Source organism: Myxine glutinosa, chromosome 10, assembly GCF_964187855.1.
Source record: "Myxine glutinosa chromosome 10, kmMyxGlut1.1, whole genome shotgun sequence".
Taxonomy (NCBI): Eukaryota; Metazoa; Chordata; class Myxini; order Myxiniformes; family Myxinidae; genus Myxine; species Myxine glutinosa.
Window position 1 is genome coordinate 59,886,296 of NC_136270.1, and position 25,106 is coordinate 59,911,401.

At 47.9% G+C, this 25,106-nt stretch overlaps 1 protein-coding gene across 1 annotated transcript in view; it reads left to right on the top strand.

The window, feature by feature from the left end:
• CTDP1 (CTD phosphatase subunit 1) overlaps window positions 1-25,106 on the top strand; it is a 117,178-nt gene that overhangs the window by 62,340 nt on the left and 29,732 nt on the right. The window contains exons 10-12 of the mRNA XM_068103686.2: window positions 9,986-10,234; window positions 20,516-20,765; window positions 24,332-24,486. Of these exons, the coding sequence (XP_067959787.2) occupies window positions 9,986-10,234; window positions 20,516-20,765; window positions 24,332-24,486 (654 nt within the window). The remainder of the gene's footprint in view (window positions 1-9,985; window positions 10,235-20,515; window positions 20,766-24,331; window positions 24,487-25,106) is intronic.

The following is a 25,106-nucleotide window of genomic DNA, read 5'->3' on the forward strand; positions in this document are numbered from 1 at the left end:
TAAAAATAGATAGTGCCAATACCTCTGGGTGCTCACCTGGAAGAATAAAGCTATGCACAGACTAAAGGTATTGTTGCGGATCTCCGACGTCGGCTCTCCCCTTATCAAAGGGGGTGGGGGGTTAATCCCCTTGTCATTTTATCTGGCCGACGCGAGTCCTGGAAGTTATAACGTCCTTCCCCGCATGGCGTTAGGTAGGGTTTGTTAGGCCTAGGGATTCACGACTACCTAATTACTAACGCCGACCGGAAATGAGGGAATAACTCCCGCTCGAATCACGGATATGGATGGAAAAGGCCGAGCGGATAGCAATCCGCGATCCGAGCTGTTAACAAATGACTAGACCCGATTATAGCGGTTGCGATCGTGCCACGCTTACCCAATTGGAGAAAAGACTGATGCGATCGGATGGAGAGGAAATCAAGAAAATAGGAAGAACAAAGCCATTTATTACAAATGTACAAGAAGGAGAAGAGGAAACGAAAGGAATGTACAAGATAGAAAGAGGAAGGAAAAGCACACAGGGCAGTCTTAATCACAGGCTTAACTTATTCCCTGGACAAACGGGCCCGTCTCACACACAGTCACTCACACGGGGATTGCAGATGAACAGGTTGGAAGGTCACCAGCGCGTCCAGGCTCCAGTCCGCCTCCGGTCCAGGCGATGGAAAACCCGGCAGGCAGCTCTTCACAGTGTAACGCAAACGGACAATTATATCACGGGGTTAAGGCTGGTATCCTGGCGGCATACGTAATATTTGCACGACTCGCGCCAAACGCCCCCTCTCCAATGTCCTGTACGCAAGCGCTAATTGTGCAAGTCCACGATCAAGCACATTCGTCCTCGCAGTGCTGTTACCAGTGCGCTCTCCCAACAAGTCCTGTCAGCACACGCTTTCGCTGTAAGTTCTCCAAAATCACAGTAGTCCATTTTCCAAGCGCGCTTCCAACACGTCCTCTCAAAAGCCAACCTTCCAACGAGTCCCGTAAAAGGGCTTTGTGCGCTCGCTTATATAATCCAGCCAGAGATCGCTCCGCAAGCCCAAAAGCCACGCCTATCAAGCGATGTCACTTCAGCCCTGGTTGGCTGGTTAGGTTTTACCGGCCCCGCCCTGACGGCTGGGTGACGTGGCCACACCTTCTTCCTGGCGCACCGCCCCCTTTTTCCGGCCTCACTTCGGGGCTTATGGCGGCGTTTAGCGAGCTCACGCTCAAGGGCAGCGAACGATGCTAACAAAGGCGCGTAACAAATTGGGAAGGGCCATGGGGCACAGACTGGGGAGCGCGCTTAATGGCGTCGCTTGGAGGGAGGCTGCAAAATGGACGGAATAAACACAAGGGGGCCTATTCTTATTTGATTGACACAACGCAGATTCAACTATTGGGAATAGCCTTATCTAACACATACTAAGGAATAACTGAAATCCTATGGTGACCTACGTGTTGCTTGTGGCCTATCTATGGGGTGCTATCTTTAACCTTTAATAATGTGATATTTACAAGAAGTGTGGGTTCTCAAAACCGCAACCCTCCTTTTGCCAGGCTCATCCCGAGCCGAAACATCAGGACTATCTTTTACCTCTACATGTGACACTTAGGTGAAGTTTCCATCTACATTTAACCTACTACCCTGAGTGGGACAGTTTTAACACTAGATATGTCCCCTCTGCTGCGTTGTGTCCTACCTAACTGACTCGTGCCCACAATTAACCGAATTACGGAATGGTTCTCAAACTAAACATTTAAGCCGGTGGGGAGCATTATTTACAAGACACTACTAATTATTTACACTGCAACCCAGGACCTGTCTTTTGTGGGAAAAAGAAGACTTTTTGAAAAGAGGAAATGCCAATCGCAATGCACTGCACCGATACACCATACCCATATGTACCAATAAATGCACCATAATAAAAAACATGCATGAAAAGCACCAGCACCAAAATGCCCAAAAACATTTCAATAATTATTATAATGACTAGGGCATTGCCCGTACTATATCTATATCTAAAATTATATCCCCCCCCTCTATTTACATGAAATGGTTTGGTCCAAAGCGAACGGCTTCCGGAGTTTGGTAAAGAAATCGCCATCGCGTGCACAAACGCGCAGGAAAGCGAATGAATCGCAAATTCGTTTTTATTAGTTTTAAAACATAGTTTAACGCCAACATAGTTTGCAAACGTGAAATAAATGAATACGCTCTCAAATGTGCCATCCGAGGCAGAGTGTGTCCGCCACGTTCGGCACACGCGATAGTTCGCTGCTCTCTGATTGGTTGAATCGTTTTTTGGACATAGCTCGGTAAGTAATTGTCCGATTAATATGAAACCTTGAAAAGGCACATCCTCGGGTCCCCAGCAATATACCTGGCAAGTTAAAAGTATATCGGACCCGTGGTTGTCGAGAAACAGCGGTCACAGACAAACAAACGTACAAACAGAGATTACTGGAATTATAGATAGATGACGTCTTGTGCTTCTCTGCTGGGCCGATGGATCTTGGCTGTCTTCTTGCTTGATGGATGTTTTAATTAATAAAAAGGGCACAAACCACGTCAGCTTTTTTATTTATGGCTAGCAGGGCCACTCAGGTGGTCCGACTGCTGGGCATTGATGCCACTTAAAACAGTGGTCCGCAAGCCAGATACTGCTGGCAACAATGGTCTGTCCCAGCAGAGGTGCCAGGCCACAGAACGTGTGGTCCATAGGTGCCAGGCCACAGAACGTGTGGTCCATAGGTGCCAGGCCACAGAACGTGTGGTCCATAGGTGCCAGGCCACAGAACGTGTGGTCCATAGGTGCCAGGCCACAGAACGTGTGGTCCATATGGTGTATCAGGCAGGCAGGCAGCAAGGGTGCAGGCAGCAAGAGTGCAGCCGCACAATTCAGGGCACCTGCACACTCCCCTCGCACAAAAGACCATGGTCCATGAGTGGGGAAGGAAGACAAAGCAGAGGTTAGCGGGGGGCAAGGGCGCAAGGGTACACATCAAAACAAGGCAATGCGACGTGAAGGGCGAGGGAGAGCGAGCTGAGAAAGCTCGTCCCTACTCGTACGTCACCCCCCCATGTCACCTACCCTACCCTTGCCCCTTCCCGTATTTACACAATTTACAAATTCGTCGCTACCGTCTTGTCCCCCATATCTCCCCTAATTCCGAATTCGTCCCCAATCCCTCCCAAGAAGGAAGGGATGGAATCACACACAATGTCACACTCCGTCATGATGCGTCTTGCATTCCAAATCGTTCACAAAACCTGGTGTGGAGTCCTATCACCTCGGTGAGTGGATGCGGATGGTGCGAAGAGATTTTCCTCCTAACTATCCTTCTAAATGACATTAACTCTCTTTACTCTACCCGAGGTCTTGCCCTGCCAATCCATTGGCCACTTTACTCTATGCGGTTCTAAAAACCAATTCCCATTGACGATACTGCGGTGCTCTACCAATTTGGGGTCTCACTCCCCCCATTTTTCTCTGTGCCCTCGCACAATTTCGGGGCTGGGTCGTGTGGCTCTCCCAGCAGGTCTACTTACCTGCGCACCTCCGCCACTGAACGTCGCCACCCGAGCTTGCCGAGCTCCTCACACTACACTAACCGGGGAAGGTCCTCCCTGGCACTTACCCCCTCTATACCCACCTCGGCATCGGGCAACCCGGGTCCTTCCCATGGATCCTCGGGCCCCACTGAACTCTACACAACTCTAACTGGCTCCCAGGGCCTACCTGCAGCCTCACCTGGCCGACAGACTACCAGTGGCGGAGTGCTCATTTAACCATACGTACTAACAGGCTCACACGCCCAGCCATTCCACTTCACTTCTGCACCCAACCAAGCAATACTTTGCTACTACTCGCACCACAGGTGTCAATATCCAACCAAAATTTACCTACTCCCTCTACCTACTTTTAAACTACCCTCCCCGGGTATTCGTGAAGGGGTCCATCCTTCCCCCATTCACTCCTTCGCACCATGCACTCCACTCTACTCATTCCACACACCATTTACTCCACACAACCATTCTCCACTTGCACACCATGCAAGCCAATGCACCTAATACACAATTACACACATCCACAATACTCTTCTCATACACTTTCACACACACACACATCTTTCACGAGCATTGCCTCATTTCATCACCAGCACCACCAAGACTCTCATTCCAATTCCTCATTTCAAGCCCATGCACACGACACCATCTAGCTATCTACTCCCTTCTAATACTAGTGCTTCCCGTCATCCCTTATACGAAGCACTCCCTCGTCATTATCATCCATCTAATCTCTCTACGGCCCCACTACTTGTACAATGTCTCTACTTAACTCTCAAGTCACCTATGGTCATCTTTCTAAATTCCTAACATTATCCTAACCCGCCCTGGCTAGTTCATACCGGAAAACCCCATAAACCTATAGCTCCTCTGCCCCAAATTGAATGGTACAACTACCATTCGCTATCATCACTACTACCAAATGTACACTACTCTCGAGCCTCTAGTGCGGGAATACATTTTTACTGCTCGGCTTCGAAAAGCCGGCAATGCGTGCGGATGGTCAGTCTCCTGTAGGTTGGGTCCGTCCGGCATTTTCCGATTCTGGGGAGGAGGCATACTCGGGCCGAGGTTCCAGGGTCCATCCCGGCGCGGAGCCTTTCGGTCTCCGGCCCAATGACCCAACCTCCCCCGGTCGGAACACCGCGCCCGCCAGGGGGCGAAGGTCCGACCTGGCCTTTCTCCCCCGGAATCGTGCCTGTCGCCGCTACGACGCGGCACCGACCATACAGGGCGGAGCCCGGCCCGAATAGTGCACGGCGCTCCTTGCAAAAGCGCCGCGGCAACGATCCCTGCCGGCCCCCGCAGCACACAAAGAACACCACGCCCCGAGAGCTCGCGTCGGCTATACGTCGGCCTAAGCGCTGCCCCGGTCAGCGTCGATGCTCGAGTCGCATTCTCACATCCACACCTCGCGACCCGTTCTACACTCACACATCGAGGTGTCTCCATACACTCCATGCATTCCTCTCGCACACATTCTTGCGAACTCATTCCACTCACACACTCCGTCATCACACACTCCTCTGTTACACACCTTTCTTCCACGCACTCCTCCCGTGCACTCTCCCCCGTTACGTACTCCGTAACACTCACGGGTGTGCACTCTTGCATCCACCCACTCAGCGCACACCTACCCACGGGTGTGCAATCTCCTGTTGCACACCCAATCACACGCTCTGGTGTGCATCCTCGCACACTCCCCACAACCAACTCAGGTGTGCATCCTCGCACACTTTCTCCATCCGTCTCACACTCTGTGTCACACTCACTCCCACTTTCACACTCTGTAACACACTCTCTCTTCGGCGCACACTTTTTTCTAACACGCACGCCATTTCCTTTCATACAGCGCACCACGGACCTTCCACAAGCGCCCGGGTGACGCCGGGATCCCAAGCGTGCGAAATACCCTTTCGCGCCAAACCTTTTCGTGCCATATACAGCCCAGCTTCCCTTCGGGATCCTTTTCTCCACACGCACCTGCAAATCATTATTGGGATTAGCAAGTACGGCATCATGATGCGAACACGGACTTTGCACATATTCCATCCTTTCCTCCCGCGATTGCTTTTCTAAGTCCGCCGTCTTCTTAATCCCAATTTCCACTATATCTTTTTCTTTATTAAGCTCGACGACCGCTGGCGCACATAACATCAAATTTTCCAATTCAGCGGTCGTCGGCTTCTCTATTCCCCGTGTCGCGATTTCTATACCCGTCCACATAACTATGCCTTGCTCAGCCTCGCTTTCCCCGCGCTTCTCAAGTCACGCTACCCCGTCGCATACCATTGTGCCTTTCCCGCTCGACCTGCCTTTCCCCCCAATTTACTTTCTAACCCCCCAATTTGACTTCCCAATTGCTCCCCCATTCTATTTTCCAAATTACTTAACCCGTCTCTCAATCCCCCAATTTGGTTTCCCACATCGTTTCTCAATCCCCCAATTTGGTTTCCCAATTGCTTGCCCATTCTGTTTTCCATTCGCTCACTATTCTTTTCCATCATTTGTTCCATTTCCCTGGTGGATTTCTCAGCCTTCTTTTCCATATACCCCATCATTTGCGCCATAAATAATTGGAAGTCCCCTGGCCCCGTGGGCTCGGCACTCGCCGCCATGTGCGAGGCGCCGCCATTTTGTGCGCCTGCAACCCCCACTGCCGCACCCTCTTCAATTTCCCCCTCCATTCCTCCCAATTGTCTCACTTCTTCCCTGGGGTCCTGGGTTAACTCTAATTCCTCCTCATCTACCCCCACCGGCATCTGATCGCCTTGGCTATCCATGGCACGATTTAATTTAGATGTTTTAATAAAATTTCGGCCGCTCGTAATTTTGACCAAATTTGTTGATATAAAAAATTTGGTTCGGATCCCAAATCCCACTCCCCGACACCAATTGTTACGGCCAATATGCACAATTGGTGTCCAAAATGTAGTCCCAGGTTCCGAATCCCCACTCCTGACACCAATTGTTACGGATCTCCGACGTCGGCTCTCCCTTTATCAAGGGGGGGTTAATCCCCTTGTCCTTTTATCTGGCCGACGCGAGTCCTGGAAGTTATAACGTCCTTCCCGGCGCGGCGTTAGGTAGGGTTTGTTAGGCCTAGGGATTCACTACTACCTAATTACTAACGCCGACCGGAAACGAGGGAATAACTCCCGCTCGAATCACAGATATGGATGGAAAATGCCGAGTGGATAGCAATCCGCGATCCAAGCTGTTAACAAATGACTATACCCGATTATAGTGGTTGCGATCGTGCCACGCTTACCCAATTGGAGAAAAGACTGATGCTATCGGATGGAGAGGAAACCAAGAAAATAGGAAGAACAAAGCAATTTATTACAAATGTACAAGAAGGAGAAGAGGAAACGAAAGGAATGTACAAGATAGAAAGAGGAAGGAAAAGCACACAGGGCAGTCTTAATCACAGGCTTAACTTATTCCCTGGACAAACGGGCCCGTCTCACACACAGTCACTCACACGGGGATTGCAGATGAACAGGTTGGAAGGTCACCAGCGTGTCCAGGCTCCAGTCCGGCTCCGGTCCAGGCGATGGAAAACCCGGCAGGCAGCTCTTCACAGTGTAACGCGAACGGACAATTATATCACGGGGGGAAGGCTGGTATCCTGGCGGCGTACATAATATTTGCACGACTCGCGCCAAATGCCCCCTCTCCAATGTCCTGTACGCAAGCGCTAATTGTGCAAGTCCACGATCAAGCGCATTCGTCCTCGCAGTGCTGTTACCAGTGCGCTCTCCCAACAAGTCCTGTTAGCACACGCTTTCACTGTAAGTTCTCCAAAATCACAGTAGTCCGTTTACCAAGCGCGCTTTCAACAAGTCCTCTCAAAAGCCAACCTTCCAACGAGTCCCGTAAAAGGGCTTTGTGCACTCGCTTTTATAATCCAGCCAGAGATTGCTCCGCAAGCCCAAAAGCCACGCCTATCAGGCGATGTCACTTCAGCCCTGGTTGGCTGGTTAGGTCTTACCGGGGTCGCCCTGACGGCTGGGTGACGTGGCCACACCTTCTCCCTGGCACTCCGCCCCCTTTTTCCGGGCCTCACCTCGTGGCTTATGGCGGCGTTTAGCGAGCTCACGCTCAAGGGCAGCGAACGCTGCTAAGAAAGGTGCGTAACAAATTGGGAAGGGCCATGGGGCACAGACTGGGGAGCGCGCTTAATGTCGTCGCTTGGAGGGAGGCTGCAAAATGGACGGAATGAACGCAAGGGGGCCTATTCTTATTTGATTGACACAATGCAGATTCAACTATTGGGAATAGCCTTATCTAACACATACTAAGGAATAACTGAAATCCTATGGTGATCTACATGTTGCTTGTGGCCTATCTATGGGGTGCTATCTTTAACCTTTAATCATGTGATATTTACAAGAAGTGTGGGTTCTCAAAACCGCAACAGTATTTTAAACCAATTTCACTGGCTGCTAGGAGACAGGGTAGCATGTGCAAGTGGAATCATATGAACGTAATCGCAAGACTTTAAACAAAAACAAAATACCTATTTTAGGAGGCAACCCCCCTCCAATAGACCTGCTTACACTCCAAATTTCGTGTTCAGTGAACAAACTTTGGTACATCACCGGTGATGGAGGTTGTGATCAAGTTTCTATTGGAGGGGGGGGGGGGGTGAGGGAGAGTCAAATCTGGACCCACTTTGACCCCAGGTAGACCCCCTTAGACCCAGATTTTTGTTAATGCCGTGAACAAACTTGTCGCACATTACGAAATATCCTTTTAGCCAGGTTTGGTCACAGTCCCATCAGCAGTTTCGGAGAAGTTGCAAGTGTTGATGGACTGACGGAATGACGGACGGACGGCGCGCCATCCCATGAGCTCGCCGAACTACGTTCTCGGTGAGCTAATGAAAAACTGAAATGTCTCGAGTCAATAAGTATTTCAACCTCTTTACTACGACACTCCAAATTGAGCTCACGCACATCCAATTTCCTTTGAACCATCCTTGAGATGTCTCTACGACTTGATTGGAGTCCAACTGTGCCAATTCAATTGATTGGACATGATTTAGAGAGAAACACACCTTTCCATATAAAGTCTCACAGTTGACAGTGCATATCAGAACAGAAACTCTACCATAAAGTCTGAGGAACTCTGTAGAACTCTGAGATAGAATTGTGAGGAGGCATATACCTGGGGAAGGGTATAAAACAATTTGTCATGTTAAAAGTTCCCAAAGAGCACAGTGAGCTCCATCGTTAGAAAATGGAAAGAATATGGAACTACGCAGACTCTTCCTAGAACTGGTTGTCTGACCAAACTGAGTAATTGGGTAAGAAGGACCTTGGTCCGGGAGATGACCAAGAACCCAATGACCACTCTGACAGAATTAGAGTTCCTTTACTGAGATGTGAAACCTGCCAGAAGGACAATAGTCTCTGCAGCACTTCACAAATCTTGGCTTTACTGGAAAGTGGCCAGATGGAAGCCACTCCTGAGAAAAAGGCACATGACAGCTCCACCTGCATTTTCAAAAAAGCATGTGAAAGACTGAGAGGATGAATAAAATTATTCTGTGGTCTTATTAGAAGAAAGTTGAACTCTTTGGCCTGAATACAAAGCCCTACATCTGGTGGAAACCGAGGACAGCTCATGACCCATCTAATACAATCCCTACTGTGAAGCATGATGGTGACAGCATCATGCTATTAGGATGCTGTTCAGCGGCAGGGACTGGGAGACTTGTAAGGATAAAGGGAACAATAAATGGAGCCAAATACAGGCAAATCCTTGAGGACACCCTGCTTCAGAGTGCAAAATACCTTAGGCTAAGGTGAACACTTACATTCAAACAGGACAATGACCCCAACCATACAGCTAAAGCAACACTAGAATGGCTTTAGAACGAGAACGTGAAAGTCCTTGAGTGGCCCAGCCAAAGCCCAGACTTGAATACCATTGAGAATCTGTGGAAAGACTTGAAGATTGCTGTGCACCGATGCACCCCATCCAACTTAACAGAGCTTGAGCAAATCTACAAGGAAGAATTGGAGAAACTCCCCAAATCCAGATGTGCAAAGCTGATACAGACAAATCCAAGAAGACTCAAAGCTGTAATCATTGCCAAAGGTGCTTCTACGAAGTATTGACTCAGGGGGTTGAATAGTGGTGTAAATTCTATATTTCGATATCCAGAGGTATTGGCACTATCTTTTTTTAAATTAATTTGTAAAAGTTTCTAAAAAAATATATTCTACTTTGACATTGTCGGGTATTATATGTAGATCAGTGACAAAAATCTCAGTTTATCCATTTTAAATTCAGGCTATAACATAACAATGTGAAAAAAGTCGAGGGGTGTGAATACTTTCTGAAGGCACTGTATTTGAATGACTGCATGTATCTTAAAGATTGATCACCTTCATCTTTATCCTTTATCCTGGTTCATAACAGACCAAGCAGCCCAGCAGCATTGCCCAACCCAGCACCTGGATCTCTACAAATGCCCCTGTTCCACCCCACGCCTCTTCACCCACGGGGCCCAAACGAGGGCGGTCCCGCAGCACCATTGTCGTTGGGGGTTTACAACCCTGTTACGGGGAAACTCATTCGTCGACAGTCGTCCACCGATAGGCAGGTGCAGCAGAAGACATCTGGAGAGACGTTTGGGCCTATTGGACATGCTCCATGTTCAGCCTTTCGGTAACTCGACCAGACATGTCAAAATACTCCATGGATAGTGGCAATATTGATTTTGGTGATGTTAATGAACTCGCACTGAAATAAGGAGGTTCAACATTCTGAACCCAGGAAGCTGACCCGAATTTTGTGGATGTTGTGTGCTGTTCCACATAATCAATTGGGACTTAGTGATGGATCATGTAAGGAATGTAAATGTTGCTCTGAGGTATTCTATAAGTCTTACAGGACTTTCTTGAAGCCTGTCCATTAAAATTATAGTTATGTTTAAGGTAATTATCCTCTTTTATATTGTTACGGATCTGGGGGACGGCACTCCCGTTAGCAAGGGGGGGTTAATCCCCTTGTTCTGTTAAGCTGGCCGTCCGACCGGTCCTGGGGGTATGACGTCACTTCCGGTCGATGGTAAGTCGGGTTGTAAGCCCAATTTGTCTTAATACCTAAGTACTACCACCGGCCGTAAGCGAGGAAATACTCCCACCCGGGCCACAGCGTAATTGGATTGCGCCGAGAGAAGCGAGCTGCGACTCGGGCCGTTGTCAAGAGACTAAACCCGATTCCGAGCGTTGGCCGAATCGTGCCACAGGTACTCAATTGCAAGAAGGGACTAAAGCGATGGGGGGAGAATGAAACCAAAGAATAAGAAGGAACAGGTGGGATTTATTAATTATGTGCAAAACCAAAGAAGAGGAGGAATGCAAGTAATATACAGAAGAAAAAGCAGATACACAGGGCAAACGTTAAAACAGTCTTAATTATCAATGCCCAGACAGAACAAACAGACTTACACGAAAGGGAATAGCAGGCAGGAATCACTGGACGAAGGAGAAGGGTCCGTGCAGGTGAGAGGGTAGGCCGGTCCGGGCCGGTGCGCAGCGTCGAAGGTGGCTCCAGTCCACGCTACGGGCTCGAGGCGAACAGCCAACCGCCGCTCCACATATTCATTTTCACACGCACTGCCAGGCCAATGTCAGTTGACGATTGTATTGTGGTCGCCGTCACGGACCCACTCGCCGGATCACCTCTCTCTGTCGTGCCTTCTCACCGACTCCTTAAGCAGTTCCTTGCAGCCACTTTTATTGCTCGTGGCCGTATCAAGCCACGGGCTCCGAGGGCACGGCTACCGGTTGGCTCACCGCGGTGCTGGTTGGCCGGTAAGGGCTTGCTGACTCCACCTCCGATGACGAGCCGACTTGCCACACCTTGTTCTGGTGGCTCCTCCCCCTTCTTTCTCGGCCCGACCGCATGGCCAATGGCGGCTGGTGGGGAGTTAGAATACCACTCGCACCGCTTTTGAAGGGAAGTTTGGGCCTACTCTTATTTGATTATTGCAACCCAGATTCAACTACTGGGAACAGGTCCTTAACTGAAACACATAATAATGAGATAACTACGAAGAGGTCCTATGGTTCGCCACGTGTGGTTCATGGACTAAATAGGGTGCGATCTTTAACAAGCCAATTGACGGGAATATTTACAGGGGGACATTTATAAGGGATGCATCTATCTATAATTCCAGTAATCTCTGTACGTTTGTACGTTTGTACGTCTGTACGTTTGTTTGTCTGTGACCGCTGTTTCTCGACAACCACGGGTCCGATATACTTTTAACTTGCCAGGTATATTGCTGGGGACCCGAGGATGTGCCTTTTCAAGGTTTCATATTAATCGGACAATTACTTACCGAGCTATGTCCAAAAAACGATTCAACCAATCAGAGAGCAGCGAACGATCGCGTGTGCCGAACGTGGAGGACACACTCTGCCTCGGATGGCACATTTGAGAGCGTATTCATTTATTTCACGTTTGCAAACTATGTTGGCGTTAAACTATGTTTTAAAACTAATAAAACCGAATTTGCGATTCATTCGCTTTCCTGCGCGTTTGTGCACGCGATGGCGATTTCTTTACCAAACTCCGGAAGCCGTTCGCTTTGGACCAAACCATTGCATGTAAATAGAGGGGGGGGATTGTCACCGTACTCGCAAGCCGTTCGCTTTGGACCAAACCATTTCATGTAAATAGAGGGGGGGGATATAATTTTAGATATAGATATAGTACGGGCAATGCCCTAGTGTACTAAAATTTACTAGTGAAGGTTCTAAAAACCGTAACACAGCACCCGTTTTCCCTCTAGAGTCGGCCTGACCCGAACTAACTTTACTTAATGTGACACACAGGTGTAATAGCCCTCGACTATTAAACTTACCCTTGAGTGCGACAGTTTTAAAACAGCTACGTATGTCCCGCCTGCTACGTTGCATCCTACCTAACAGACTCACGCCCACAGAATAACCAAATCACGGAATTATTCGCAAACTACACATATACGGTGGGGAGCATTATTTACAAGACACTATTTTGTATTTACACTGCAACCCAGGACCTGTCATTTTGGGAGACAAAAAGAAAAAAACCCTGAAAAAGAGGAAGAGCATGCACTGCATTGCACCGATACACCATACTCAAGTGCCCCGGGGATGCACAATTAATATTGCAGTGCACCCCCGAGCACAAGAGCATCACAAGCACCAAAGCACCATCAGCACCAATAGCACCAGAAAACCACACAAAGCACCATCCAGTGCTCATTGCACACATTTCAAATAAAAACAAACAAACTGTTGACCGGGTTCTTCTTTCTGCTCCTGCTCTGCTGGCCGATGTTTCTTCCAGATGTTGTCCCTCTTGTTCTTTGGCTTGCTGCCTATTTGCAATAATAAAAAGGCACACAATGCATCCATTTTTATTTGGGGCCCACAGGGGCCAACTATGCGTGGTCCACCTGTATGGCAAAAAGGGGCCACCTCACCGTGGTCCGCAAGCCAACTCCTCTCTGACCATCATGGCCGGTCCCAGCAGAGGGGCCAGGCCCTAACACGTGGGGTCCATCAGTGTGTGGTGCTTAGCCACAGAAACGTGTGGTTCATATGGTGGTGCTAGGCCGCAAGTCGTGCGGTCCATAAGGTGGTGTATCGATCCAGGCAGGCTGTGCAGCGGTGACTCAGGCACGCAAATGCGGCTACCTGCACACTCCCCCCTGGACCCAAAATAACAAGCCGTGAGTGGGGAAGGAAAGGACAAAGCAAGCATTGGAGCAAGGTCACAAGGGGACACATCCAAACAAGGCAATGCAAGGCGAGGTGCGCATGGGAGCGAGCGGAGAAAGCTCGTCCCTATCGTACGTCACCCCCCCCCCCCCCCCTCGTCACCTACTCTACCCTTGCCCCCGTATTCACAAAACTCTACACATTTACAAATTCCGTCTCTACTGTCTCGTCTTCCCCATATCTCCCCTAATTCCAAATTCGTCAACAATCCCAATTTCTAAGCAAATTTGCCATCAATCAATTCATCATCAATCCCTCATAAGGAGGAAGAGATGGAACAACCAGCACAATGTCACCCCCACGTCATGATGCGTCTCACCATTCCAAAACATTTGCGACAAAAAACCAAAACAACCATGGTGTGGAGTCATATCATCCCAGGAGAGTGGCTGCAGATGGTGCGAAGGGATTTCCATTCTAACTATCCTCTAAATGACTTTAACACTTTTACTCTACCCGGGGTCTTTCCCTGCAAAACCATTGGCCACTTTACTCTATGCGGTTCTAAAAACCGAACTCCCATTGACCAAACTGGTGCTCACCAATTTGGGGTCTCACTCCCCCGATTCAACTCCCTGTGCCTTCGCACAATTTCCGGGCTGGGTCGTGTGGCTCACCAGCAGGTCTACTCACCTGCACACCTCCGCCACTGTAGTTGCCTCCGAGCTTACCTGCTCCTTACCCTAACCTATCTACCTGGGGAAGGCCCTCTGGCGCTCTCCCCACTCGGTGCCCTCTCTGGCACTGGGCTACCCGGGTCCGTCCTCCGGATCCTCGGGCCCCACTGAACAACTCTACTGGCTCCCAGAGCCCACCTGCGGCCTCACCTGGCCGACATCCTCACAGTGCCGGAGTGCCCATTCAATTACACTCACTAACAGGCCACACGCCCAGCCATTTCCACTTCACTAATGCACCCATCCAAACACCATTCGACCACACGCACCACAGATGCCAATATCCATCACAATTTACCTATACCCTCCCCGGGTACTCGTGAAAGGGGTCCATCTTCCCCATCCACTCCTTTCGCACCAACCACTCCACTCCACATATTCCACACTACTCACTCCACACCATCCATTCCATACTCCATATATTCCATACCAGCTATTTCACACAACCATTCTCCATACACTCCATGCTCCATGCTCTATTCACTCCAGACCATCTATTCCATACTCTCATTCTCCACACACCTGTACTTGACTTGCACACCTGTGCTCACATACACCTGGTGGCTCTTGCACCCGTCTCTCCTCCAGGACCATTCATTCAATACTACGCACTCAACTCACACTTTTCACAATACGCTGCTCAATCACCTCCTTCACACACACTGCATCGTCTAAGCTGACGACCCCCCTTCTGAAACTCGCGCTTCCCAGTCGCCCCTTATACTACTGCGCTCCCTCGTCGTTATCATCCAACTAATCTATTCTACGTCCCCACTACAGGTACATGTCGCTACTTAACTCTACAGTTACCTATGGTCAGCTATTTCCCTATACAATTATCCAAACCCTCCCTGGCTTGGTTTTCACCACCATAACCCCATAAACTACAGCTCATGTGCCTGGGGTGGGAGGGATGGCAGAGTTGCCATCCTTCCACATCGGGCATCTCCCACTATCAATTATGCCCATCCAATTTATTTTTTTTGCCAATCAAATTCCCCATCAAATTTGCCAATCATTACTGCCAATCCTATTCACTATTCCCAATTTCGAATCAAAACACTATCATCATCACAGTCCATTAAACTTGAGCCTCTCGGTACGTCATGACATTTTCAAAGCTCGGCTTCGCAAAGCCGAGCAATGCATACGGGTGGTTTGGTCGCCTGCAGGTTGGGTCCGTCCGGCATTCGGTTCAGGGGAGGAGGTTTGGTTGGGCCAGGATTCACAGCACCATCCCGGCGCGGGGCCTTGCGCTCCCAAGCGCGATGGGCCAACCTTGCCCGGGTGGAACGCCGCAACCACAAGGGGGCACCGTTCCGATCCCTCCTGCCTTCCCTCGAACCGGGCCGGTCGCCTTGCCTGGCAAAGCCCGGACTCGACCGTGCGGGGCCCGGCCTGGATCGTGCACGACGCTCTGAAGAGGAGCGACGCGTCACCGATCCACGCCGGCTCCCGCAATACCCACAGCCCGGCACGGACCGGGAGCTCGCGTCGGCTAAACGTCGGGCTAACCGCTGTCCCGTTTAACGTCGATGCTCCCCTTACATGCTCACACCACTGGTTCCTTTTCCTCCTCACACATCCAGGTGTCTCCATACACTTCGTCAATTCCACTACCGCACTCTCTGTTACACACCACTCCTCTCGCGCACCTTCTTGCGCACACTCGTCGCTCGCACACTTCATCAACACACCTCCTCGCGCCCACTCCTCGGTCACATCCTCTGTGACAACCATGGGTGTGCACTCCTTCGCACACCCAATCACGCGCTTCACTACCAACTCCGGTGTGCATTCCCGCACACTCTCAACCATTCCAAGTGTGCATCCTCGCACCCGCTCCTCATCAATCTCACTCTCCGTGTCACTCATCACCCATACACTCCAACTTGCATTCTCGCTCGCACTCGGTTTCACTCCCCCACTTTGTAACACACTCACTCTTCGACGCACACTTTTTCCTCACACGCCTGCCATTTTCTCTCACACAGCGCACCACGGACCTCCCACAAACGCCCGCGGTACGCTGGGATCCCTAGCGCGCGAAAAGCCAAACTTTCTCCCGCAAAACCTCTTAGCACCATATACCACCTTACTCACCTTTGGGATCCTCCTCTCCACACGCACCTGCAAATCTTTATAAGGATTAGCAAGTACAGCATCAGGATGTGAATTCAGACTTTGTGCATTTTCCATTTCTCCCTGCCGCGAGTGCTTTTCTAAGTCCCCGGTCTCTCCAATTTCAATTCCCTCTACTATTAATTTGTTAATTTCTTTCTCCTCGACGACCGCTGGCTTTATTAAAATTTCCTCTTCTACCTCAACGGTCGCCGGCTTCCCCATACCCCGGGTCGCGATTTATATGCCCGTCCAGTTACCTGCGCTCTGCTTCCGCCTCGCTCAACCCGCGCTTCTCAAACCGCGTTACCTCGTCGCGTATCCCCGCGACCTCTTCGCTCAACCTGCGGTTAACCTCCCTCTCAACTTCCCTTACCTCATATGTGGCCTTGTCCCTCGCTAACCCCTCATTTACTGCCCCTATTTGGTTACCCACGTCCTCCAATTGGCCCCCCAATTTACCTTCCAGCCCTTCCAACCTGTTGTCTAACCCCTCCAATTTGCTGTCTAACTTCCCAATTTGGTCACTGGTACCCCTTGCTTCGTCCCTCATTGTTCCAATTTGGCCTCCCATTGCTCCAATTTGGCCTCCCAATCGCTCAATTTGGGCTCCCATACTCATTCTCATCATCGCGGTGAATTGCGTCACGAAGTCCTCCACATCAAAGCCCGCTGGTAAGTGTGTGTCACTCTGTGCGGCTCGCACAAAAAGTGTGCGGCTCCAGCCGCCACGTGCGAGGCGCCATTTTGTGCTCCCGCGACCTCGTGCGAGGCTCCGCCATCTTGTGCGCCTGCAACCCCCGCTACCCCACCCTCATTGCTCTCCTCCTCCCTGGGGTCCTGGATTGCCTCTAACCCTTCTTCTACCTCCCCTACCGGCATCCGATCGCCTTGACCATCCATGGCACGACTTTAATTTGGGATATTAATAAAAATTTTGGCCGCTCCAAATTTTGACCAAATCTTTCGATGTTCTTTTAAAAATTTGGTTCGGGTCAAAATCCCACTCCTCGACACCAATTGTTATGGATCCGGGGGACGGCACTCCCGTTGGCAAGGGGGGGTTAATCCCCTTGTTCTGTTAAGCTGGCCGTCCGACCGGTCCTGGGGGTATGACGTCACTTCCGGTCGATGGTAAGTAGGGTTGTAAGCCCAATTTGTCTTAATAACTAAGTACTACCACCGGCCGTAAGCGAGGAAATACTCCCACCCGGGCCGCAGCATGATTGGATTGCGCCGAGTGAAGCGAGCTGCGACTCGGGCCGTTATCAAGAGACTAAACCCGATTCCGAGCGTTGGCCGAATCGTGCCACAGGTACTCAATTGAAAGAAGGGACTAAAGCGATCGGGGGAGAATGAAACCAAAGAATAAGAAGGAACAGGTGGGATTTATTAATTATGTACAAAACCAAAGAAGAGGAGGAACGCAAGTAATATACAGAAGAAAAAGCAGATACACAGGGCAAACCTTAAAACAGTCTTAATTATCAACGCCCAGACAGAACAAACACAGACTTACACGAAAGGGAATAGCAGGCAGGAATCACTGGACGAAGGAGAAGGGTCCGTGCAGGTGAGAGGGTAGGCTGGTCCGGGCCGGTGCGCAGCGTCGAAGGTGGCTCCAGTCCACGCTACGGGCTCGAGGCGAACAGCCAGCCGCCGCTCCACGTATTCGTTTTCACACGCACTGCCAGACCAATGTCAGTTGACGATTGTATTGTGGTCGCCATCACGGACCCATTCGCCGGATCACCTCTCTCTGTCGTGCCTTCTCACTGACTCCTTAAGCAGTTCCTTGCAGCCGCTTTTATTGCTCGTGACCGTATCAAGCCGCGGGCTCCGAGGGCACGCCTACCGGTTGGCTCACCACGGTGGCTGGTTGGCCGGTAAGGGCTTGCTAACTCCACCTCCGATGACGAGCCGACTTGCCACACCTTGTTCTGGTGGCTCCTCCCCCTTCTTTCTCGGCCCGACCGCATGGCCAATGGCGGCTGGTGGGGGGTTAGAACACCACTCGCACCGCTTTTGAAGGGAAGTTTCGGCCTCCTCTTATTTGGTTAATGCAACGCAGATTCAACTACTGGGAAGAGGTCCTTAACTGAAACACATAATAATGAGATAACTACGAAGAGGTCCTATGGTTCGCTACGTGTGGTTCATGGACTAACTAAGGTGCGATCTTTAACAAGCCAATTGACGGGAATATTTACAGGGGGACATTTATAAGGGATACATTTACTAAAATTTACTAGTGAAGGTTCTAAAAACCGTAACAATATTATACTGAATCAGGTTTTTTATTTTTTTTGGAGCAAATTGTTTACATCCTTGTCAATTGACCTCATATCCATAGATTGGACAATACATCACCCACGTTATGAACCTTGTTATGGACAGGTTTATATACATTTGTTGATTCTCCATTTTTCTTTGTTTTAGATCCAATTTTAAAAGTACGTACGTTCCCTTATGCCTGCCATTCATTTCCACATCCTACCGACCGACCTCTCTCCCATGCTTGGATGATTGCACGTGACAAAATAAGACATATTAAAAAAACAAAAACAAAAGACATTAATTACCTTTTTTTGTGACCAACACTTTAAATTTCACATGTTTATTGTGTGTGCCGGCCATCTAACTAGTCCAGTTCAGCGAGAATGAAAAAGGGTCTATACACTGACTTAACATTGTTGCCCTTTGATGCTTCATTCACTCTTTTCCACAGCATTACCTTGGCATAATTTTGAGTGAGTATTTTTATAGTTTATCCATATGGTTCCTTTTTTGTGACAAATAGTGTTTATTTCACTGTATGTTTACTGTGTGTGCTCTGTATTCCGGGACTCTGTAGACAGGCACAGCGAGAATTGATACACCATCTCAAATCCAAACTAGCAATAAAACCTCTGAACATTGTTATCCTGTGATACCTCGTTCCCGCTTTTACCGCAGCTTTGCCTATAAATACTTCTCAGTACGTATTTTTTTATTGTTTGTACGTTTTGTGACATGTTTTGTACACAAACGTTTTCCCTTTAACTTGTGTCTTTAACCCTTGGATGCAGTGATTGGGCCTCGGAGGCCGACAAGGTTTTCTTTGTTGCAAAAACTATGCTGTACAATTTTTATTTTTTCATGGGAATGAGCCTCATTTTCACCGACTTTCGTGTTTTTACACAAAATTCAGTGACATAAATAAATAAAAATTTCATTCAGGCTCGTGGGAAAATCTTCATTCTTCACTTATAACCCGAAAATCCGACACAAATGCAGGCCTGGGACCTTCGAGGCCCCGCATAAATGTTGTTGTACTACTATGTTATATCATTATTTTCTTGATATGAGCCTCATTATATGCTCCTCTAACTTGGTTACAAATAATTCAGAGACAAAAAGATGAAAATTAAAATACTTTACACATACATTCGTGGGGCCTCCGAGGCCCAATGGCTGCATAGGTGTAGGATTTTCGACAGTTGTGGACATATACATTCTAAATAAAAAGGATTAGTGAATCATATTTTTTGAGCAAATACTCCTCCATGAGCCTCAACTTTTTAGAGAGAAAAAGTTGAAAAAGCAAGAACAAAATTTTTTTTTTACAAAAAATAAAAATAAAAGATTCATTGCTTGTATGGGATTCTTCGAACCAATAGGATCAATGACTCACATTTTCTGAGCAAATACACATACATGAGCACCAACCTGGATTGAAAAAAGATATGAGAAAAAAAAATCTATAAAAATAAAAAAAACACCACAAATACATCCGTTGGGCCTCTGAGGCCCAATGGCTGCATTTATGTAGGATTTTTGACGCCTGCATCTAAGGGTTAAACGTGGATTTTTCCATGGGTATCACTAGTTTTATGTAATGATAATTTCATGTCATTTTGATTTCCATCTTACCCAGCTGTACTTGTTTCAACCGTTCTCGCATCACTTTGTTCTGGGTGAGGTTGTCTGTGATTGGTGGCTGCACAAAGACTCGCCCCACTCTCCCACTACCCCACCTCCCCCTTTTCCCATGTGAAACAAACGAGATGGTTTCTGTTTTCAATACGTTGAATCGATCAAATCAAGTTTGCCTCTGCAGCAATGTTTTATAGACTCATTTTACTCCATATCAAACTTTATCTCATTAGAAAATGTGAAAATGTTTGTCATTTCACAACTGGTGGCTACAGATGTGGTTTTTCAAGAGGGAAAGTGAGACTTGAGCGACATATTTTGACTAGGTGTGTAAAGCTGTCAGTAGGTTTAGGGATTTTATTGCCTTTGCTGATATATTATTTGTTCACAGTTTGCTGTCAGTGTTGGAAGTTGGTATTATGTTGGAATTTTACCAGATTGGTCGTTTTTTTTTTTTTCAGGTCTCCCACAGATCACGGTGATGATGGAGATGAGAAAAGAAGAAATGATGATATGCCTTTAGCGTGCTCTTTAATTGAACGGGAGGATGAGGGAAATGATCAGCGAATGGATGAAAATGACAGAGAGGTGTGCAAAGGAGATATGGCTGGTCCATCACAGAGATGCCCGAGGCAGCGGCAGCCAAGTTTGTCCGAGACTATGCCCCTGTACACGCTCTCCAAAGACGAGCTGGACAGCATGGACAGAGAGGTACAGTATAGTGACCCACTACATGCTGGTAAATTCCAGTCAAAAAATCCCTAAACCTCTCATATCTTGTGCGCTTCCCCGCCTGGTGGCCTCAAGCTTCAACGACCACCCAGCTCCCAAAGTGCTCGTCGAGACCAGAGCTGAGTGTTGACAGAAATATTATTTATTTTTATTTTATCATTTCCCTTGTCTGTATATGAGTCTGTATGGAGGGTACCTCAATTAGGAATTTAGTTTTACCGTGCATTTCTTGTTCCCTGTGTTACGTGTTCCTCCCCGACCTCCTGGTCTCGGTATACCTCCGAACCCCGGGAGGAGCCACGGCAGAAAAATATGTTATTCCGTGTCGAAATCAATATGGAAACCACACCAAGAGTTATCCACAAACAAAGAATATATTAAAAAGCACACAGGAATAACGATACAACAATGATAGCAATCAACCATACAATCAATATCTTAAGATGGTACCATCTTCTCTAGTAACCTAACTCAAACTCACTGCGCTCCCAGTGAATGGAACAGAACACTCCTCAATGTCTCTATAACTCAGAGGGGATCCCGGCGATGAGGCGCGTAAGGAGGTGTAGGCAAGGCGTGGACCGTCACGTGGTCCACCCCAACAGCAAACTGGCGGTGGAAAGGGAAATCCCCAAAGACGCGATCCAGACGTGCACATTCACCGTTCAATCCGCGAACCGCAGTGTAATCTTCACCCGCCGCTTTAGTGCACACCCATCCCCGACAGACCACCGGAGGGTGAGACGACGAGTGAACGACGCGCGAGGGTAAAAATGGTGGACGGCTCTTACTCGAGCCGAAGCCTCTAGGCGAGGATTCTCTGGAACCTCACGCCTGTACCTGACTACGCAGGCCTTTTCAATACTCCAGCGATAACACCAATCGCACAAGTTTCTTTTCACGGACTCAACGTTCACTCGCGACGTTCGCTCGACTACACTCGCAACGGAGCTTTAAGACGCGTCTTTTCACTGTCTCCTCACGCCTTCTTCTTCTTCTCTCTCTGTCGTCGTCTTCCGGCTTCCTGTCTCTTTTCCATGAGCGCTTTTAACCTTTTAACCACAATAACCATTTCCCTTAAACAACAATAACCATAATACTTAGAACCAACAATAATAATAATAACAACAATAATAATAAGTGCCGAATCCATAACACCTGGCATTATTTTTATTGAATCCTTTTATTTTTGCATTTTAATTCCGTGTCGGTCTTGCTTGATTACGCTCCAGTGGAAGCCGCCCAGGTAAGTTCGTCATTTTCCTTTCCGTCGCGTGTAAAGAACACCGCCATAGTTGGATTGAACGCCTCGGAGGTAAGCTCGATCGGTCATCCGTCTGAGACCGGTCTTTATCGGCACGGGCAGGACAATATCATTTTGGCCCGATCTCTCAATTGTGAATAATCCCTTCGAAAATTAAAAAATTATCGGGTTCTGATCTGGAACCTCACCAAAATCTAATCAATTCGTCCTTGTTACACACTCAATTGAGATATCATGCTTACAAACAGGCGAACAAACAGGGGTGAAAACAATCTCTGTCCATCTTCAGTGGCTCGGGTAAAAACAGGCCAATAACTTATCTGTGATGATAGAGCAGGAGGTCCATTACCTCTGTTTCTTTGTGTAAATCCCAATGATATTGAAAGCTTTGGACTCCACAGTACCCAGTCAAAAAAGTGACTGAGAGTGTTAGATTTATCAGATTGAAAGACGTATTCCAAGTGCTTGACCAGTTTGTGATTTTTCTTTTCAAGATCTGAAAAGAGGGAAGAGGCAGCTGTCTGCCTTTTTGAAGGATGAAGGATGTCACGGCAGATGAGAGAGAGTCAGCGCATAAAGCAAATACATAAAGGGGATTTTCCTAAGTGTTAGATCATTCGTTAAGATCAGGAATAGGACTGGGCCCAGAACACTGCCTTGGGGCGGGCACTCCAGCCTTTACAGGGAGAGGAGATGAAAGGATTCCGTTGAGTGCCACACGTTGGCTTCAAGAGTAGAGGAAGTTAGTAAGCCATGTGTGGAATTTGCCAAGGATGGCACATCGGCAAAGAGTTTGGAGAGCAATGTAGGATGCCAGACTGCATCAAAAGCACGACATATGTGCAGAGAGATGGCCCTGATCTTATGTCTGACAATGAGGGCCTCCATCCGTTGTTGAGTGCGTAGAACCAAGGTGTCCAAGGAGTAGAAGCAGCATGTCCAAGGTCTGAAACCAAATTGTTGATCTGAGATGAGGTTGGTGGAGAAAAGGAAGGATTTCATATTAACTGCGATGATGGATTCCATGACCTCGCTGATAATGGGAAGTAAGTGAATAGGTCTGTACTTGTTGGGATCAGTTTTTGCACCTTTTTATGCAGGGCAGTGATGTTTGCACTATAGCGCGATTAAAAAAAAAAAATCCAACTTTAAAAATCCCTTTTTTTACCTAAAACACTCCCTGCCACATCGTGATGAACCTCTGAAAAGTGTGACAAAGATCCATTTGGCAATCTCTGAGAAAATGGCGAAACAGACACACATACGCATGCACACCTCTTATAGTATAGATATGACAGAAATCAGGCTTTTGTGAAAGTTTTTCCAGTGAAATTGGATGCAGAGGAGTTCATAGACTAATACTAACTGTAAAGAGGATGGGATAAATGGGTAGCTGAGAGTGAGAGTCTACTTTTGTGGAAGTCGTTCTCCCAGGTGGAATTGATAACTCTCTCCTTTTGTGAGAGGCTGTGTTGCAGTCCCTGATGGTCAGTCTGAGTGAATATCCAAACACTGCACTGCTTGGTAGTTTTCCAACAGCACCTAGAGAGATTTGGACTTTTGCAAGAACACGGTTGCATAATACGAGCAGTGAACTGGGTGAACAGGAGAGGTTGTATCAAAGGTTAGCCATCCCTAGGTGCAGGAGGGAGGATGTACCATTTTTTTTTCCCCAGAGATGTGGGTTGAGAAATTCACGGATTGGGTCAGACCCTCAAAGTGGCAGTTAGCCATTAGCTACAAGTCCTTTTCTGGTTATTGCAGAGATGACACCCAACCAGCTTACATGGTAGCAGTTGAAATTGAGAAAGAGACACAGAGAGACGGACACACACAGTCGTGTTTGCATTTTAACATCTGAGGTGGCAAGACTGGAGAAGGAAGAGAGGAAGGAAGGATGAGAATGATATAAAGAGTGAATGACGAAAGAGTGAGAAATTCTGCGAAATGTAGAGAGGCTGGTTGGTTGTTTCTTTGTTTTTGTTTGTTATGAATTGATTCATACTTTAGGTGTGAGAGGGGGAGATGATCTAGCACAGAAGATGGAGAAACCACTAATTTTATTTCCACTTTACTTGTGCATTCATCATTGTGTAACATGTGCTGAAAATTTCCACTTTGATGAGCTGTGCCACCCCATTATCATATATTTGGCAGATATAAGAGTTTGAACAATGAGCTACAGTAATGACAAAAATATTGTGCAAACAAGTCGATTATTATCATCTGCTAAAGGATAAAGTTAAAATCACATGAATGTTCTCTGTGACTGTCTTGTCAGGTGGATGATATTCTTGGGGAGGAGAGCGAGGGTGGAAGTAATGGAGAGGATGAGGAAGATTATTATCAAGGAATTGAGAGGAAAAATACAGCTATCATGGAGGGGCTCATAGAACGACCCCCCTCTTCCTCCTCCAGTGGTGGCAGCATGCAGCGGTACATAACCTTTTCTTTGTTCTGTCATTCTGATTTATTTCTTTATTTTAAACTGTGATCTAAGGTTCATGAAGGAGGAAGAATGCCAGGAGCATAGAAAAGGCCCCTTTATATGGCATGTGCCATGTGGCAAACTACAGTATATAAAAGAAGGGACATTCCAAAGCTTGTAGAAAATGCCAAACAATAGAAAAGAAGGGACATTTCAAAAAATCTCGTGTGCATGTGTTCTTAGGAGGAACCAAGTAATGCTCCAGAAAAGTTCATATAAAGGGGCACCCTACATCTGGCAAATAAAATACGTTTACTTCTTCATGCAGCTGTATGAATCAAATTGCCTTACCTTTATATTAACTTTTCTAGAGCATTACTTGGTTCCTCATGAATCTCCAAAACTACACACCTTCATTTGGCATCAGATATGAAGCTTATTGCCAAGTTTCATCAAAACTGTGTGTGTAGTTTCGGAGAAGAGAGCAAATACCTATTTTGGGGGGGGGGGGGGGTCAACCCTTACTCCCCCATAAACCCCTTTCATGTGCTCAGATTTTGATGTGGTCATTCCACCTTTGTTAGGCATCAGATATGCAAGATGATGAAGAGGACGACGAAAGGCTAGG